The sequence below is a fragment of the Pistacia vera genome, unplaced genomic scaffold, assembly GCF_008641045.1.
Source record: "Pistacia vera cultivar Batoury unplaced genomic scaffold, PisVer_v2 Contig459, whole genome shotgun sequence".
Lineage (NCBI taxonomy): Eukaryota > Viridiplantae > Streptophyta > Magnoliopsida > Sapindales > Anacardiaceae > Pistacia > Pistacia vera.
The window spans coordinates 700226-719425 of record NW_022196289.1 but is presented as its reverse complement, the minus strand read 5'-3'; the positions used below and the strand labels follow the sequence as shown (position 1 = coordinate 719425).

Genomic DNA, 19200 nt, shown 5'->3' with positions numbered 1-19200 from the left:
AGAATACACAGTCACAAGTCCATCCATCAAACTTGCCTCTTTCAAGATTCCTTGTAACCATATTGCCTTCTTAAATGCATCAGTCACTGCTACATACTCAGCTTCTGTTGTGGATAGTGCAACCAATGGTTGGAGTTGCAATTTCCAACTGATGCAGTTTCCTCCTAAGGTGAAGTAGTAGGCTGTAGTGGATTTCCTTGAGTCTTGATCACCTGCAAAATCAGAGTCCACATACCCAACAAGATCAAGTGTTGAGTTTCTTTTGCAAAAGTATAATCCAACAAGCATTGTGTTGTTATTCTATCTAAGTAACCATTTTAATGCAACCTAGTGTTCTATTCATGGATTTGACATAAACCTACTCAGTAGTGACATTGCAAAAGAGAGATCAAGCCTTGTGCTTATCATGGAGTACACGACAGATCCTGTGGCACTTGAGTAGTGGATAATTTCCATTTTTATCCTTTCAACATCAGTTTTGGGGCACTGTAACTTACTCAACGCAAAGTGTCTTGCTAAGGGTATGTTGACAGGTTTAACATCATTCATTCCAAACCTAGAGGTTAGTTTTTGCAGGTATGGTAGTTGGTGAAGTTTCAGTCTATTTGATTTTCTATTCCTATCATTCATCATCCCCAAAATCTTTTTTTGCAAACCCTAGATCTTTCATATCAAACTCAGCACTCAGTTTTGCTTTTAGTTCATCTATGTGTGACTTAGATTTGCATATTAACAACATGTCATCTATGTGCAACAGTAAGTATATAGGCATGTTATTTATACAGGCAAAGTAAAAACAGTTATCATATGCACTTCTAAGAAACCCAACTCCTACTATGAAGGAGTCAAACCCCTTGTACCACTGCCTAGGGGATTGTTTAAGTCCATAAAGGGACTTATGCAGTAGGCAAACATGTTCAGGCGGGTTCTCATCTTTAAACCCAATTGGTTGACACATATATATATCTTTTCTTCTAATTCACCATGCAAAAAAGTTATTTTAACATCCAGTTGCTCCAATTCTAAATCATAATGGGTCACAATTGCTAGTAGTAGCTTAATAGTCTTAAACTTGACTACAGGTGAAAATATTTCAGTAAAGCCAATACTTGCCCCTTATGTGAAGCCATTTGCCACCAGTCCGGCTTTAAATCTTGGAGGATCTGAGCTTGTTATGCCTTCCTTTAATTTGTAGAGTCATTTATAGTCTATCAGTTTCTGGTCAGTTGGTTTTGGGACCAAGGACCAGGTTTTGTTCTGTTTTAAGGACTTCATTTCCTCCTTCATGGCTTCCAACCATTTGTCTCTGTCTTTGGAGCTGATGGCTTCTTGGTAGGTTTCAGGTTCAAACCTTAGTATCTCCACCCCAACAACAAGAGTAGTGTAGATTAAGTCAGCATAGCTATATCTGTTAGGGGCCTTATCTCCCTCCTAACTCTGTCTCTTGCTAACTGATATTCTGCCAGGTTTTCATTCTGGGCTTAATCAATGTTTTCAGGCTGTTCCAATTCTTCATCTTGGTTCCCATTGTTTGGCGGTGTAGGACTTGGTGGTTCAAAGGCTTCTGGTTGTTCAGGATGCTCTGTCAGGCTTGCTGGCTCTACCTCAAACTGAGATCTCTTAGTTTGATCAAGCATTTCAGGATCAGTCCTAGGCTTACTTGTATTGTCATTAGAAAGCTTGCAAGGACACATGGTCTCATTAAAGACTACATCCCGACTGATTATAACCCTAACCCCTGGGGCATCTCTTTCCCACAACCTGTAGCCTTTGGTCCCTTCTTGATACCCTAAAAAAACACATTTAAGGGACCTAGGCTCTAACTTACCATCTCGTGTGTGTGCATATGTTGCACACCCAAACACCCTTAGGTGGTTGAGATTTGGTCTCCTTCCTGACCATTTCTCTTCTGGACACTTAAAGCCTATTGAACTTGAGGGGCTCCTATTGATCAGGTAGGCTATAGTGGTTAGGGCTTCTCCCTAGAAAGTTTTAGACAGACTAATAGTAAATAGAAGGCACCTAACCCTTTCTAGGAGAGTTATGTTCATCCTTTCTACAACCCCATTCTGTTGTGGGGTAGCCTTAATAGTCCTATGCCTTAATACCCCCTAATTGGTACAGTAGGTATCGAATTCTAGGTTACGGAACTCTAACCCATTATCTGTCCTAAGTGTTTTGACTCTTTTGTCTAACTGGGTTTCTACCAGGGTTTTCCAGCCTTTGAACTTAGTCAAGGCTTCGTCCTTAGTCTTGAGAAGGTATACCCATACCTTCATACTGTAATCGTCAACAATGGAGAGGAAGTACATGTTCCCTCCATGTGACTTGACCTTTTCTAGACCCCAAAGATTAGCATGCACATAGTTTAAGCAATTTGCGGCAAGGTGAATTCCTTTGTGGAAACCCATCCTATGTTGTTTCACAAGGACACATGTTTCACAAAAATTTAAAGCAGACACAGGATCATTACCAAAATAACCCTGTTGTTTCATTGCATTCATGCCATTTTGGCCTATGTGGCCCAATCTCAAATGCCATTTCTCTGCAGCAGATACATTAGTGGAAAGTAAAGTAGAATTAAGCACATCAGAATCGTATTGCCCACATAAGATATAAAGATCATTCTTCTTAACACCCTTAATCAACACGTTTCCATTTTTGTATACTTCTAGGAAGCCATTTTGTGCTTTATAGAAACAGTCAGATTCATCTAAGGTTCCAAGTGAAATTAGGTTACGTTTAAGTTTGGGTATATATCTAACCCTAGTGAGCAGAACCAACTTACCATTATTCAGCCTAATGGTTATGTCACCTATGCCTTGAACCTCACATGCGTGATTATTGCCTATGAATACTATTTCTTGTTCCCCAATTTTAAGTCTTTGGAACCAGTTTCTGTTTGGACTATGTGGAAGGTGCAACCTGAGTCTAGCACCCACTCATTACTCATAGATGTATTGAAAACGGTAAGTGATTCAGATATCTCTATGTTACTGCTTATGCTCGCTAGATTGGTTTTAGTACTGGCCTGTTTGTTCTTCTTAATCCATTCGTAACAATTTTTCTTAAGGTGCCCTGCTTTGTTACAAAAAAAAAAAAAAAAAAAAAAATTCCTAGATTCACCCTTAGGTTTCCCATTCCCGTTACTAGTCTTTCTATTTTTAGAGCCTACATGTCTCTGAGAGTTCTTTCCAGTTTCTTTACCAGATTGTCCAGTATCGAATTTCCCTTTTACAAACAGATTACTACCATTTTGTTTTCGAATGTTTAGTTCCAAGTCCCTAGATTTTAGCTTAGAAACTATCAAATCCACACTAGGTATAGTTCCGCTATACTGTAGGGCATTCTTTACAACTAGGTACTCTTCTGGTAGGGAATCTAACAGGATCATGGCTAGGCTCGAATCTCCTAGTTCTTGGTCAGTACCTTTTAGGATTAGGGTCATTTTTAGGAATTCATCCGAGTTTTCATCTAAAGATTTTGCTAGGTCCATTTTACTAGAAAACAGTGTACCTTTTAGGAAAGCTAAATTAGGAGCAGACTTAAAAGCATATAAAGATTCAAATTTACCCTAGAGAGCAAATTGGAGATTCCATGCCATCCACCTTCCGCAGCACGGTGTCGGACAGGTTCATGATGATTAGATTATATGCTTCTTTGTCCATCTCTGCCTTCTTCTTTAGTTTTTATTTAGGCCATTTAGTGTCATCCTTCTCTAGTGCAATTCCCACCTTGTTGTGGGATAAGAGAGCCTTCATCTTCTTTTTCCAGGTGTTGAAATCAATCTTCCCATCATATTGCAAGATTTCCATGCGTGTGATACTCATAATTTGAGTTCAGTGGCACCCTAAGAAATCAAGATTGTGTTCTATGGACTTGATTTACTGAGGATTTTGGAAATTCTAGTTGTATTTGGGACTCTATGACTCTTGGAGCTCATTAACTGAAAAAAACCCCAAAAATTTCAAAACCCAAAAAAAAAAAAAAATTCCTAAATCAAGAAACCCTAGAATTTCAATTTCGAGGAACCCTAAACTCAGCTCTGATACCACTGTTGTAAATTCAAGTTTACCCAAGCCTAACCAAAATCCAACACAATCAATCACATATCACAAACAGAAACAAATCAACACACAGTATTTACCGTGGTTCACTTGTTCAAGATTGAACAAGCTAGGTCCACGTTGAGCTCTAGAATATAGAGGCTCACTGCACTAATATTAGTATCACCAAAGATTACAATACACCAATCGATCCCCCTTACAACTCTCACTGACAAGAATTACAAAGACTCCAACGTAGTTCCTGTAAATCTATAACCCAAACTGAGAACTCAAAACCTGATTCTCTACACCACAAAGAAACACAACTTTGATGGATGGATTAACCACTGATTTACACACACATACACAGAAGCCCTATTCTTGAACCTTAAAGAAGAAATATTTTGGGGAAGCTTTTCGATTGAGAGAGACTGTCCCAAGAGAGAGAGAGACTACAGCTTTTATAGGTTTGACCAGCCTTCAGTTTTCAGCCATTACATTACTTGGAAATCAACGATCAGAAATGCAGAATAAATTTAAGCCAAAATGACAACATATAAGGCTTTACTTATAACAAAAAAGAAGCAGAATTAACCAAACTGTTTCTAATCAAAAGTTCAGTTTCTTGGAAAACAAACATAAACTCAAAATTTTCCCGGGAAGAAAAAATAAAAGAAAACGGAGCTTCATATGTTTCAATGAAATTGCTGACTTCTTGATGAATGTTTCAATTTTCTTGCTAAACAAGCAGAAATTTGAAATGTTTTCATATTATTAGCAAAATAGCTGTACTAATAAACGTGTAATAACTCTTTCTAGCTAGTATATTTCGAGAAATATATAATAAGAAACCCATAAATATGATATAGGAAACATATATGTATACAAGTATAAGATAGTGGGCCCAAAAAATAAATTTACTCTCTAAATAAATTCTCTACATCAATTAGGAAAATCATATACATAAACTCAAAATACAGCTGGACAGTGGTGCCATTCTCTTCCGCTTCTCACCTTCTACTTGCAAAAATAGTGAAATCAACAGAGTGAGAACTAATTGCTCAGTAAGTAAATCTGTTATACCATTCTTCTTCCTCCGTTACTCGTATCCTGAATTTCTTTCCTTACATCAACTTCTCTATTCTTTTCTGTTCTTTCTAGAATTCTTGCTTCTCACTTACTAACATGTAAGCATAAACAGGGAAACTAATTCTGAATAATAGATATGGCATAATGCATATGCACAAATGCATAAAAGATGCATTTTCTTTCTGTTTTCTCTCTCTTTTTATGTGTTTCTTTCTGTTCTTTCTTTTCTTTCTATTCTCTCTTTTCTTTCTATTCTTTTCTTTCTTTCTTCTGTTATATTCTTTCTTTCTTTTCTTTCTTCTTTTCTATTCTTTCTTTCTTTTCTTTTCTTGTTTGCCGATCGGACTCGGTAGAGGCATGGATTCGAAACCCTGGCCGTGTGAGTGAGTACTGTCCTCATCTACATGCACTTCTTATGGACTGTACAAATTCTTCTTCTTATTCTTAGGCTGCTCATTAAAGGCGTTGTGCATGTAGGTATGTTCTTCTGGGTATAGTCCTCATCCACATGCACTTCTTACGGACTGTATAAATTCTTCTTTCTTGTTCTTAGGCCGCTCACTAAAGGCAGCGTGCATGTGGGAATATTCTTCTTCTTATCACTCACGGGTTCCTTATCGTAACAACCTTCTTTTCTCTTATCTTTCTTTTAAAAATTTTGTATTTAATTTCTTTTCTTTTCTTTCCCTTTGTTCTTTAGTGTTCTTATATGCATGTATGCATGTAGATGGACTCTTTCTTGTTATTCTTTCTAAATTCAAATGCTTAAATGCAAGAATGCAATATGGCATTTAAACATGTCATTATCTACTTTCTCTATCATCTACAAACTCATATCAAAATAATGAACTAACATACTCATACATGCACGTCTCTTTGAAATTTCATCAAACACTTTGTATGCAAAATCAAAGTACTAAGGTGATTACATGGCCATATCTACTTCAACCACCAAAAATTTGGAGCAAAGCTCCCTAAAATCAACACTAAACCTGGCGAGGAAATTCACACTTCAAGATTCTATTCTAACTCTTTCATAACTTCTTCAAACTTCCACCAATTCATCTCATACTAAACACTACTTCTCATGGTGGAATTCTAACCATCATTCAACATCAATTCCATCAATAATACTCAACATTCAAGCACATAAATACATAAAACTTTCTCTACACAATTATTGCTCAAATCATGGCTAAGGTTGGATTTACTTACCTTGAACTTGGGTAGTTCCACACTAGATCTTGTCTTTGGTAGACTTCCTCTTCCTCTAAACCCTAGGCATATAAACTATAAGAATTCAACACTTTAAAGACTTTAATTCACATCTTAGTGGATAAATCTTACTCTGGAAGATTAGGATTGAAATTCTATCAAAATCAACCAAAATCCTATAATTCCTTGGAAATTTGGTGAAGAAATTGAGAGAATTGGGGAGAATGGTAGGGTTTCAATTCTTGAACCTAATATCTCATACTATTATTTGTACTTTCCCATTTTACCCTTACACTTTCTAAGAAATTTCATCTTTGCCCTTAGTCAATTACAAAAACCCTTATTTCCATTGCATTCTACTACTTTTCACTCCCCAACTTTCAACTAATTAGGGTGAAATGCCATTTTGCCCTTGAGCAAGATTTCCAGAATTTTCTCAAAAATTCTAGCAAGTTCTTTGCCTCAGCAAAAATGTTTCTTTGCCTCGGCGAAGCATTCCAGAGTGTACTTTGCCGCGGAGAACTTCCTCTTGCCACGGTGAAGCCTGCAAATTCTAAAACATGAATTGGGCAGGTGTACAGTGTCACGACCACAAAACTCCTTGTCCGGCGAAGTCTGCAAATTCTAATTTTAATCTTTCACCTTGTAATAAGTAAAACTGAGGGAATTACAACATAAATAGCAACCTCAATGTGGGTGTTAAAAACGTTAGTTATTTATTAGTGCAAAACTTGATACATAACTGCACTAACTTCTTTCCATGACCTTAAACTGTATAGGAAGGAGATATATAGTTACATCCAAGTGAATAACAGAAGAATAATAAATAACTTCTACTTATAAATATAATTCTTTACAACTCTGCAACATCTAAAGATTTTCATCTCGTTTTTCAAAAGTGAGGGAGAAATAATCGGGATCATGTGGATCAAAAATCTCAACAGCATCCAGCTGAATAAGAACTCCACCGGACCAAGTAAAATTTCTGCCTTACTCCTTTTCCCCTAGAACCTTACATTTTGGACCTTGCATACTAGAGATACAGTAAAAATACATAATGAAAATCAGTCTAAATAGGAGGAACAGTGAAAAAACACAGATGAAATCTATCTATGAATTTGAGAAATCTCTTGGTTTACGTTTTGAAAATTTCCTTATTTAGTAAGATTTTCTAAATTTTTTAGAATTTTAAGGGTTAAATGTCAATCCAAATACTCAGAATTGTTTCCATTATCCTTTTTTTTTTTTTTTTTTTTTTGGTCTCTTTACAATGTCTACCAAATTCAATGAAGCAGATTATGGACATGAGGAGAAAACTTAACGCTATAGACTGTCTTACTTTAAATTAATAATAGAATATCAATTGTAGTCCGACCCAGATGTAAAAAATGCACGTCATTTCTGTGTGAGGCAAACTGATAGGAAAAATAATCATAAAATAAAACCCCTTTCCTGTGTGAGGTTTCTTACTTAAATAAGGCATCGATATCAGAAACAGAATTTTTCCTAGTTGTCATCTTTTAATGTTCAAACTTAACTAAAATACGGAAGTATTCCCCATTATTTTCTTTCTATACATTACGATGGTAAAAAACTCATCACAAGAAAAAAAAGAAGGCCCATAGGTTTCTCTGTTCAATGTTAGATGTAATATGAGTTCACAGGTTTATTAACATTAGGTTAAATTTATAGGCTAGCGCGCGCGCGCACACAAAAAAAAAAAAAAAAAAAAAAATCTGTGACAATCAACAAAGAAGATAAATTTTATTTAAATTTAATTGCAATTGAAACTCGCACAACGTCATTTAGAGTAACAAGTACATAATTCTAATTTCATAATGAAGGATACATGTTTGTAACTGTCTGATTCGTGCATTCGACATGAAAAGTTTAAGAGTGGCTATGTATTGTCCCCACATAGTTTCGAAATTAAATTAAGCTTTGCCTGTATGGGCCGCGGTGGGGCTGCCACATGCTAGCGCGCTTTGTACGGCGATCGTCTTAGGTCTACATTACTACATTCGATGTAATAGATCCTTCCTTTCCAATGTATTTAAGGTCATATTGTCAAGCTCCACACCCTGGCATGGTGAACCACTACTACAGTCAAGCTTTACAGCAACTGGAGTTGCAGAAGTGCCTCGAATGTTCTTGAAGCTAACGTTGTTGATCTTTACGCGCGATGGAAGCTGAAAAAAAACGAACAAGCATTATGGAACTGATATGGTCAATGTCATGAGACTTGATAAACACAAAAGAAAGAAACAAAGATTTTTTTTTTTTTTTTTTATACCTTTGCATTGCAATCATGTGTGGGCAGTAGGATGATCAATGATGATAGGATTGCTGACATAACCATAGTAAAATCCTCGAAATGCATGTTGGATGCAGAGCCTGCATAAGAAGCTGGCCAAGTTTTGATTCTCATACATTGTCGGTATTAGTGAGAGTACAACCCTTGACAGTGATTCCGACTAAAGGTTCTTCTTTTTCATAATGTCCTAGACTTCGACGCTGATGCCATGGCCAGGTCGCATGTAACTTTGGTAATGTACAATTTTGAGCTCCACCACCGATGGAAATGCAATATCACCTGTTCCAATTTTTGAATCTATAATTTCAATTCCACTAGATCTTCCGATGTGGATGCCATCGGTGTTTTTGCTATCTCGGGCGCGGTGACGGTAAAGCGACGAAAACTGAAGTTCTTGCAACCTAGGACGTTAACATGAATTGTTGCTGTTTAGGGAAGTTACATCTTGGACCAACCCGTTAGTAATGAAGTCGACCTCTATTTATATGCACAGAATTGAAACAAGTTTTGTCAGGTGCCACACGTATACACACATCTTTAAATAGGTTAGCAGGATATATACAATGGATAATAAATACAATGGGAAGCTGCTGGCAATAATCATTGCCACAGGTCCCCAGGACGAGCCTCCTGGCCATCGAAAATTCCACCACCCGACAATGTGAAGCCTTCAATGTGTTGGAAAGTAACCCAACCGCCATCCTCTGTCGTTTGCTAGCGCCCGATAGGGCCTTGAGGGTGCCTTGAACTTGAACCTCATAGGAGCCTTGCAGGGACCTTCTAAGGTCACTGGACTTAATGAGAATATCCTTTGGAATCAACACTTTGCTTGGCGTAGCAGATGCACAGCTTTTTTCCATGTACTCATTAAAGCCTGAGACAAGAAACGTTATGTTATCAGGAGATTAACGAAATAGAAATCGTTATGCATAGCGATTTTTTATTGCATTGGTGTATTACCGCATTGATATCTGGTCCATTGGCTTTTGCGCATCTTTCGTCACATCGAAATTGACTGAGCTCTAGTGTTGATACAATAATATCAATAAAAGGCAACTTTCGCTATGTCAATCGATTTCACCATGTTATCCTTTCTTTTTTATGTTGTTACTTTCTGGTATAGTCTTCTTCAATGAGTAATTATGAAATCCCAGTTCTGTAAGACCTATTTATAAGCATTGAAGAAAGCTAATGCCACAAAATTATAACAAGTCATTAGCCAATTTGTCCTCAGTTTGAGGAACGTTGTAACTTAATACGGTTTATCTATTTTAAGTCTATTGGTTTCTTTTATATGTTTCATATATGTTTGAGTAAGGATGTTGTTAATTATTGTAAGTTAATGACGTAACGTCTACGAATTATTCGTTTTTTAGCAAAATGAACAAATTAGTGGTCTTGTGTGTGGAACATTACTTTTAGAAATTAGATTTTGGTCAAATGTATGTATTAGCTTCATGTCAACCAGTGTTACCAATATGCAATCTCCGAGTCGAGGCAGAAGTAGTGGCGGTGCTACTATAGGACCAAGATAAGCAATTACACATCTTTGAATTTGAGAAATTCTTCTTGGTTTACGTTTTGGTACGTTTTGGAAAATTTCTTTATTCAACAAGATTTTCTCAATGTCAATCCAAAGTGCTTCAGAATTGTTTTCATCATCCTTTTTTTTTTTTTTTTTTTTTTTTTTTTTTTTTTTTTGGTCTCTTTGCAATTTCTACCAAATTTAACAAGGCAAATTTCGGATATAAGGAGAAAACTTAACGCTATGGCGTGTCTTATTTCATATTAATAATATATCAATTGTACATCCATCCCAGAGGAAAAAAAATACATATCATTTCATCGGAGAAAATTTGTTTTCAGTTCAAAACTTCCATATAGTCACCCATGGAGGCAAACTAACAGGAAAAACAGTTAAAAGAAAAAAAAAAAAAAAAACTCATTCTTGTGTGAGTTTTTCTTACTTAAGCAAGACATGGATTTCAGAAACAAAATTTTCCCTAGTTGCTCGTCTTTTAATGTTCAAAATTAATCTATGGAAGTATTTCCCATTATTTTCTTTTCTACACATTACGATGGTAAAAAAACTCATCACAAGAAAGAGAATAGGCTAACTAAAGATCTAATTCTAGCCAATAAAAATTATCATTCAAAACGACCTCCAGATACGCACATATGAAAAAGCATAATAAGATCAATACATATTCAATTTGTCGGTACTGGAACTACTAAAACAAACGATATATTACTTAACAATGAATTCTCACATTCAATTTATGCCTCCAATGTGGCAACAGCCGATTGATTATTGAAGAATATGGCAAATGCAACAGCCGATTGTTAAAATCCCCACTCCAGCTTGTCTGCAAACAGCTGAACAACTCTTTCAGCTAAAGACATTCTTCACTTCAGGTTTTAAGTAAAGGGTTATCACTTCACATTATTTCTAACCATTTCACTTTTGCTTTCAGAATACAACCCGAAAAATATTGGTTTCCCGAAAACAACAGAAAGTTAAAATTTTGTTGAGAAAAAAAAATAATAATAATAATAAGAACAAGAAGCTGAATGAAGCAAACTGTTTCTAATCAAAAGTTCAGTTTCTTGGAAAACATACGTAAACTCAAAATTTTGTGGGGAAGAAAAACTAAAAGAAAACGGAGCTTCATATGTTTTAATTGAATTGCTGACTTCTTGATGAATGTTTCAATTTTCTTGCTAAACAAGCAGAAATTTGAAATGTTTTCATATTATCGGCAGAATAACTGTACTAGTAAACGTTAGTTATTTATTAGTGCGAAATCTGATCACGTAACTGTACTAACATCTTTCCATGACCTTAAACTGTAATAGGAAGGAGATATTTAGTACATCCCAAGTGAATAACAAGAAGAATAATAAATAACTTCTACCTTATAAATATAATTCTTTACAACTCTGCAACATCTAAAGATTTTCATCTCGTTTTTCAAAGGTGAATAAGAAATAATCGGGATCATGTGGATCAAAAAATCTCAACAGCAATCCAGCTGAATAAGAACTCCATCAAACAAAGTAAAATTTCTGCCTCTGCTCCCTTTTCCCCTAGAACCTCCGCATTTTGGACCTTGCATATCTAGAGATACAGTATAAAATACATAATGAAAATCAGTCGAAATCTAGAGGCAACAGTGAAAAAACACACGATGAACTCTGTCTATGTGAAGAGAAACTTTGTAACTAGTAAAGTGAGTTGAGAAGATGTACTCGATGTGCATGCCGCCTCGATCAGATGATGGTAACATAGTGCCTTGAAGCTCCTCCATGGCTTTACTAGCTTGTTCAATTTCCTGGGGAATGAAGAAAAAAAAAAGGTCTTCATGAGATCATACATTCAAATTATACTATCTGTTCATTAGCAGCTCAGTTCACTAACAGCTACTCGAACTACTTGGGATTGGCCATCATGGAACCATTAATAATATACAGTCCCCCTTATCGAACATCTATTATGATAGCAAAATGGATGCCTATAACATCCCGAACATGTAAGCAATACCTCAAAATCAGCGAATGCAACTGGCATTCCACCTTTGGCACGCAATTTGAGCAAACTGAATCCAGGATATCTGGAACCAACAAAAAATAAATAAAGCCATTAGGTTTCTAGCCAAACAATTCACTTGATGATTGACAAAGACAAGAATGTAGACATCATCAAAGAACAAATAAAAAAATCAAGCACCCCATCTGATCAAGGAAACAATTTCAACCAATGGATAAATAAGGATGCAAATTACAACTTACAAAGACAAAGCTTGCTTTAGCTCATCTTCGGTGCAATTTGGACCTAAGTTTGCGATAAATAAAGTTGAGCATGGTTGAACACCACCTTCAAAAGTCTTTTCAGACTGCTCCTACAACCATTAGAAAAGATAGCAGAGTCAGAAACACCTTTGTTCTGAGATGATTGAAAAGCACTCTGCACATTGATGATATGGTAACCTTTGTATGCTTATCACTGTTTGAATGACATCATAAATAATTTAAAGAACTTCCTGCTCGGTAATTTACTCTCTCAATAGTTTTATGATAAACTATGAGATAATACTGCCACCATACTGGCCACAGAACTATCAGTTATACCAAGAGATTTTCACTCAAGTTGAATATAATAGTAGGCGCTATCCTATATTAACATTCAAAGCAACAAACTATAGATTTTTTGCCTCATTCTTATGACAATGTTGTTAGTTTTTTATGCCTTTAACAAGTGCATGGAACGTTCACAGATGAAATGAACTTTTTTCCACAGATTGATGAGTGATTCACTTACATTTACAAATGTTGCAGAGTTGTCGGGAACAGCTGCTGTCTCACTGCACATTAACAGACATGAATACACAATTAGCAATGCACAAAATGAGTCACTGTAACCTAATTAGCCACTTGGCAGCCTATTAGCTAAACATTGCAAGAGTTCAAAAACTTCTATTCATAAATTTATAACCATTCTATCTCTTCAAACCTGGTCTCATTCACTGAATCACCCCTGTTGCCAGAATCAGTGTTGTCTCTTGGAGATGCTTCATCTGTGTCACTATCTCCTGAACATGAGAAATGTGCCAACATGAGCAAACATATTAAGGATAATGCCTATTTTGTTCACTGTTATCAGAGAATAAGCACATTACTATCAGCACTTGATGTTTCTTGGGCATTAGCTGCTACTTTAGTTCTTTTATCAATAACAACATAAGCACCGCCCCCTGTGAAAGAAGAAATCAGCCAACCACCTTAAAGAGCATTAACTGGAATTTCTTGCACCGATTTGCACTTATTTGGGGAAACTTCAAAACTTGTGTACCTGGTTTGCGTTTCTTCCTTGAGTTTGATCTGGCCAATTCAATATGCAGGACTGATCCATTTTGTGGATCAAATTTAACACCCTAAAGATAATAATGAAGGAAACAAAGTCACAAGCCAAACTAATTTCCAAAACCTTCAAACATCCTGTCACTAGAAAGATTTCACTTCTTTCAATTTAAAACTAGAGTATCACCCATGGAGGTGAATTGACAAGAAAAATAATCAGAACTGAAACCCATCCCTCTTTGAGTTTTTCCGACTTAACAAAACATGTATATCAGAAAAACACACTGAATTGCTCATCTCTTAACATTCACAACTAACCAGACTCTCTGAACGTTTCTCATTCTTTCTTCTCTATACTTTATGATGATAAACAAACTCACCATAATAAAATAGGTGGACAAACTAAAGATCTAGTTCTAGCTAACAAAATTTCGTCATGCAAAAAGATCTCTAAATACTCAGCTAAGAAAAATCATAATAAAATCATTATATCCAATCTGACAGCACCGAAACCACTAAAACAAACAATATATTACTAAACAAAAAATTCTCACATTCAACTCATGCATAGCTGCAATGGCAGATTGATGATTGAAGAACGTGGCAAATGCAACAACCTGCAAACAAGAAATTGAAGCCTCTATTGTGTTAGAATCCCCACTCTACTTATCTACAAACAATAAAGATGCTTGCAAACAAATAACTGAACTAGTTGTTTCAGCTGCAGGCATTCTTCACTTCAGCTTTTACATTTGAGTAAAGGGTTATCACTTCACATTATTTCTACCAATTTCAAATTTACTTCAAAAACCAACATGATAATAATTCGTTCTCCCCGGAAACAACAGATGGTGAACATTTTCTTCGAAAAAGGAAAAAAACGAAGAAGAATTAAGCTAACCGCTTTTTAATGAATAGTTCAGTTTTCCCGGGAGACAAACAAACCGACAAATTTCTTTGGAGAAAAGAGAAAAATAAAAGAAGAACGGAGCTACCTAGTTTTTAATGAAATTACAGACTTCTTCGCAAAAGTTACAATTTTTCTCGCGAAATAAGTTGAAAGTTTAAATTTTTTCTCGGGAAAATGAAGTAGAAAAAAGGAATGAAGCTACCTGGTTGCCCCGACCCGTGTACTTGAGCTGGCAAGAGTCGAAGCCAGGTTTCCGGCGAAAGAGGTTGTGAATCTCACGGACTTTAACGTCGTCTGGCAGTCCCGACACGAAGAGCGTGTTTATCCCGCTGTCTTGCTGTTGATGGAGGTGATGATAACGATGATTATGATGCGAAGGAGGCGGCGTCGCCGGAGAATGATGGTGATGGTGAAGAGAAGGCATGTAGTAAGGATCGTACGGCGGATGTGCCATTTTAATCAACGGACAGCTCCGGTTGATTCAACTGAGTCCTTGTGGGTCCCTCTTGTGGTTGTCGTGGTGGTGGTGACGGTGGCGTTTGGGAGGTTTTAGAGTTTCAGCTAGAAGTTTATTACATTACTACTAGCACCGGGTTGTACATTAGGGTACAATACTTTTTGGTTGGAATCTCCTTTCCCCACTTAGAGAGAAACGGTTATAAAAATCATATAGGTCGTTTGGTTGTCTATTATTATTACGATAATTTTTAGAATAATATTTTAAAAAAAGTTAAATTGGATGAGTATTACGACATAGAATTTAAAAATTATCAAAAATATCTTTTATATTTGCTTATTTACTAAACACTCCTAAAATATTAAAAGTTAACAAAAACACCTCTAACACACCCATTAAATATGGACAGCCGACCACCACCGTCGGAGGGTGGTTGGAGTTGCTGTATCGACGCATGACTGACTAAATCTTGCCGATATAGCCTTTTTCGATCAGATCTACAGTGGATCTCACTAGAAAATGCCAGATCTAGGGCCAAAGATCTGGCCATTAACGACCAAATCTGGTCGCATTTGGTCGTCAACTATGACCAAAGATACGACCGTAAAGACGGTCAGATTTTTGGCAGTAGATCTAATCAGAAAAGGCTAGATCGATGCACTGCCTGCCAGATTCAGCCGGTAGTGCGTCATTATACTAGATTTCGGCCAGCTTCCGACAATGGTGGTCGGAATCTGGTAAATATGGATTGTTGGGGTGTTTTTGTAATTTTAAAAAAAAATATTTAGGGGTGTTTATTAAATTAACAGATTTAAGGGGGTTTAAAAGAAATTAAAAAATATAGAATAATATTTTGAGAATAATGGTATTTTACTGTTTACTTTATTGGGAATAACGTAACAAATAAAGCCTTAAATTGCACAGTATTTTAATCCTCTCCTAAAATTCACTTAAAAAACAGTTTTTGAAAATTAATAAGAAATTTTAGAATTTTAATTAAGCTTTAGAGGATAAGAGGGTAAATTAATGTTTCATTAACGGATGTAATTTTTATAAATAAAACAAAATTTGGAAAGGAAATTAAACTTGTTTTAGAGCTTCCATTTTAATCTCTTGTCACCTTCATGCTAGGTTTATTAATTTGGACACAAATTATGAATGAATTGCCAATTGAAGGTTCCCACTCCTTCGTAATGAAGTTTTAGAGGATAGGTTGAGAAAAGTTCAATCATCATATAAAGTTACTGACTTTTTTCCACACAAATAATGGTTTAATGACACTTTTCTACTCATAGACTTTTAAAATACAATTTTATTATATAAATTTATATTCCGGAAGCGAATAAAAAACAAATTTAGTCCAGACTATTTAAGCTTTTGAAAAGGGGAGACTGACGAGTCTTTTGATGGTGGAAGATTGGATTTTGGTGGTTAGGATTGATCAGAATTTGACTTGAGAGAGACAGCTGCACAAATCCTAATTGCTCGATTGTTGACAATTGGTGGGTTCCACGGGAGTAGGGTTTGAAGAGTTTTGGTGAATGATAATCAAGAATGGTAGTAGTATGAGGTCGTAACGATGCTAGAATCAGAAACATATAAATTTGGGTAGTAAAATGATATTTTAAAAGTCTGTGGGCAAAAAAGTGTCATTAAACCATTATTTAGGTGGGAAAAAGTTGTATACTCCATCATATAATGTTGTTTTATCATCAAATGAACCGAATTATTTTCAACGATACATCGTTACATTATTTCATTTTCATAATTATATAAATTTATATATTTGGTATTAAAAATTGTTAAAAGGTTTTTTTTTTTTTATTATTTGACTGAGATTGTCCAAAACATTTTGTGTGGATTCTACTAATTTTCTGAGATCCTAAAGTTAACGATCGGATAAACCCTCTAGTAGTCACCCTTATTAACAATCAAGGGAAATTGAATTCAAGATCTCTTGAATAATATACCCAAACGTGTCTTTCGCCCTTTCGATCACTTAAGGGAGGTTAAAAAGGTTTTTAATGTTTACTATTGACTATTTAATAGTGGTTCAAATTTTAAAAGACAAGAAATAATATATATATATATATATTAATTTTTTAGTAAAGAGAATTATATATATATATTCAAATGTCTATATGTGGTTTCAAAATTCCCAAATTTAAATGAGCTTTCACTGGGTCAAATTATTAAGTTACAAAATGTCAATTTCATAGGGCTAATGTACCAGCTGGCATGAAATTCAATTGATTTTGAGTAAAATAAATTTTAAATTTTTTTGTTGGTATTTACACCTCTTAGATTTCTTGTTTCAACTAGATAGTGCGATTAATTGGGATTTGATTAAATAATATATATCTCCTCAATATTTTATAGAATCACAGTCATTCCACTTTTTTAATTTACTTAATTCAATTTTCATATGGATCTTCTTCATAAATGCTATCACTCGAGTCAACCTTCAATGTGTCAAAACTGTTCATCCATTTTTCTTGACTATGATCGTACTTTACCAATTAATTAACCCAACTACTTACATTTTGGTTCCCAAATAACTCATTTTTTTTGGGTGACTGGGGTTGTTATAAACTCTCTAATTGACTACTCCTATTAACCATCCAAATAAATCAAATTTAAAATCTCTTAAATAATATATTAAAAAATCATCCGTCCCATCTCTCTGGTTAACTTATAACCCAATTCAAAATGTCAAAACCATTATTCTATATTCCTTGTTAATCCAAATATTAAGTAAATCAATTTGCAAATTTGCAAATATTAATTTAAATTAAACCCTGTAATTTACTCTTCAACTTTATTTTTGAGAAACTGTCTACTCCCAAAAAGAAGGAAAAAGATGACGCAAAACAATAATTAACTAAAAATTAAAAAATAAATTAAAAGCAATTAACTCTACCAAGAATTTTGTTCATCATCATCCATCTACCCTTCAAACCAAATTGGTTCCCTGCTCCTCCAAGTTCACTTTCAAAACCAAACCCACAACAACTTTTTGAAAACAAAAACAAAAATTAAAAATCAAATTCCAATTGCTCACATCAATTAAAACCCAAAATTAAATTTAAAAAACCAAATAAAATTAAACAATGAACAAAGATTACGAAGGAGAAGATCCCGCTGAAGCCGCCGACGTCGTCGTCATCAACCCAGTAGCCTCTTCATCCAAGAACAAATCGTCCGTCTTCCTCAACGCCGCGTGCAAAACCACAAACACCACCCCTATAAGCAGCGCCACCAAGATATTCTCCGTTGCGCTAGTCAAGAACAGGAAGACGAGAGTGAGCACCGACATGACGATCAGCACCACACGATCATCAATCGTGCGGCCGAAAACCACCAGGGGCTCGTCGCGCAAGAAATAAAGAAATAACCATGCAGCCATCATGATGATGAACACAATCAACGAGATGGGGTGCCACAAGAGACTCAAAAACAATATCAACAAGACGATGATGGCGTAGTTCATGCGGAAATAAGAGACGTTAATTTTCATTCTGACGAGAGCTTCGTGGAAGTTTGACGGCAACTTGATGGCGTGGAAATCGAACATGAGTTTCCATGGATGGCGGGAGCCGAGGCCGGCTTTGATGCGTTCTTTGGCGCGGGTGATGTAGTCGAGGTTGGAGGAGGGGCCGGCGGAGGAAGAGGTGGGAATGGTGCCGTAGGTGGTCATTTCTCCGGCGGGGGTTTGGAGGGGGGTTTGACTTGTAGGTTTGTTGGTGTGGTTAGAAGAGGTGGAGAGTGAAGAAGGAAATGGAAGAATCTGAGAATAGAAAATGAGATGTGTGTATAAAAAAGGGGGACGTGGGAGGTGGTCAATAGAATAAAGTATGAATGTGTGGGTTTATAATGTGGTTGTGAGGTCCATTGCGTTTCATACACCTCACTTCGGTTTTTGATTGATGGGATATTTGAGTCGCATTCAATGTATCGTTACGAAAAATGCAACTTACAACCTTTTTTTCACAAATATTTTTTTATAATTTCGTTGTGATGGTTGGTTCTAAATTGATATACGAGATTTATATAAAGAGATGAAGTGTACTTGATGAATTATCAATAATGAATTGTTACGTTAAAGTTACGGGAAAAAATTTATAAAAATATATTGTGAATATATTTCATCTAAAAATGTGTTTAGAAATAATCTAGGAATTTAGATGTAATAAATGATATAGTTGGATCAATTAGGATTGTTAGATTTTCATACTGGAAAACAATCTAGCGGTACAAAATGGTGATGGTTCGGGCTTGTGATGGACTGTTGCATATCGGACTGAATAAAAGG

At 35.6% G+C, this 19200-nt stretch overlaps 2 protein-coding genes and 1 pseudogene across 3 annotated transcripts; all 3 read right to left on the bottom strand.

Moving 5' to 3' along the window:
* Positions 1-8365: 8365 nt before the first annotated feature.
* On the bottom strand, positions 8366-9658 carry LOC116144854 (annotated as a pseudogene).
* A 1904-nt stretch (positions 9659-11562) lies between these two features.
* Positions 11563-15092, bottom strand: LOC116144890 (protein WHI4-like). 2 transcript variants are annotated; one of them, XM_031430306.1, is made up of 10 exons: positions 14634-15092; positions 14076-14138; positions 13514-13595; positions 13341-13415; positions 13175-13253; positions 12983-13025; positions 12454-12563; positions 12206-12275; positions 11914-11996; positions 11563-11782 (listed from the first exon to the last, which is right to left on the bottom strand). In XM_031430306.1, the coding sequence occupies exons 1-10, from the start codon at positions 14883-14885 to the stop codon at positions 11752-11754; spliced, it is 888 nt and encodes a 295-aa protein (XP_031286166.1). In that variant the 5' UTR covers positions 14886-15092; the 3' UTR covers positions 11563-11751. The 2 variants fall into 2 exon arrangements, with proteins under 2 accessions (XP_031286166.1, XP_031286167.1); XM_031430307.1 differs by having other exon boundaries at positions 12454-12557.
* Positions 15093-17676: 2584 nt separating this feature from the next.
* Positions 17677-18736, bottom strand: LOC116144886 (PRA1 family protein F3-like). The gene has a single exon (XM_031430303.1). It carries the CDS (start codon positions 18583-18585, stop codon positions 18010-18012), a length of 576 nt encoding a protein of 191 aa, XP_031286163.1. The 5' UTR covers positions 18586-18736; the 3' UTR covers positions 17677-18009.
* Between the last annotated feature and the right edge of the window lie 464 nt (positions 18737-19200).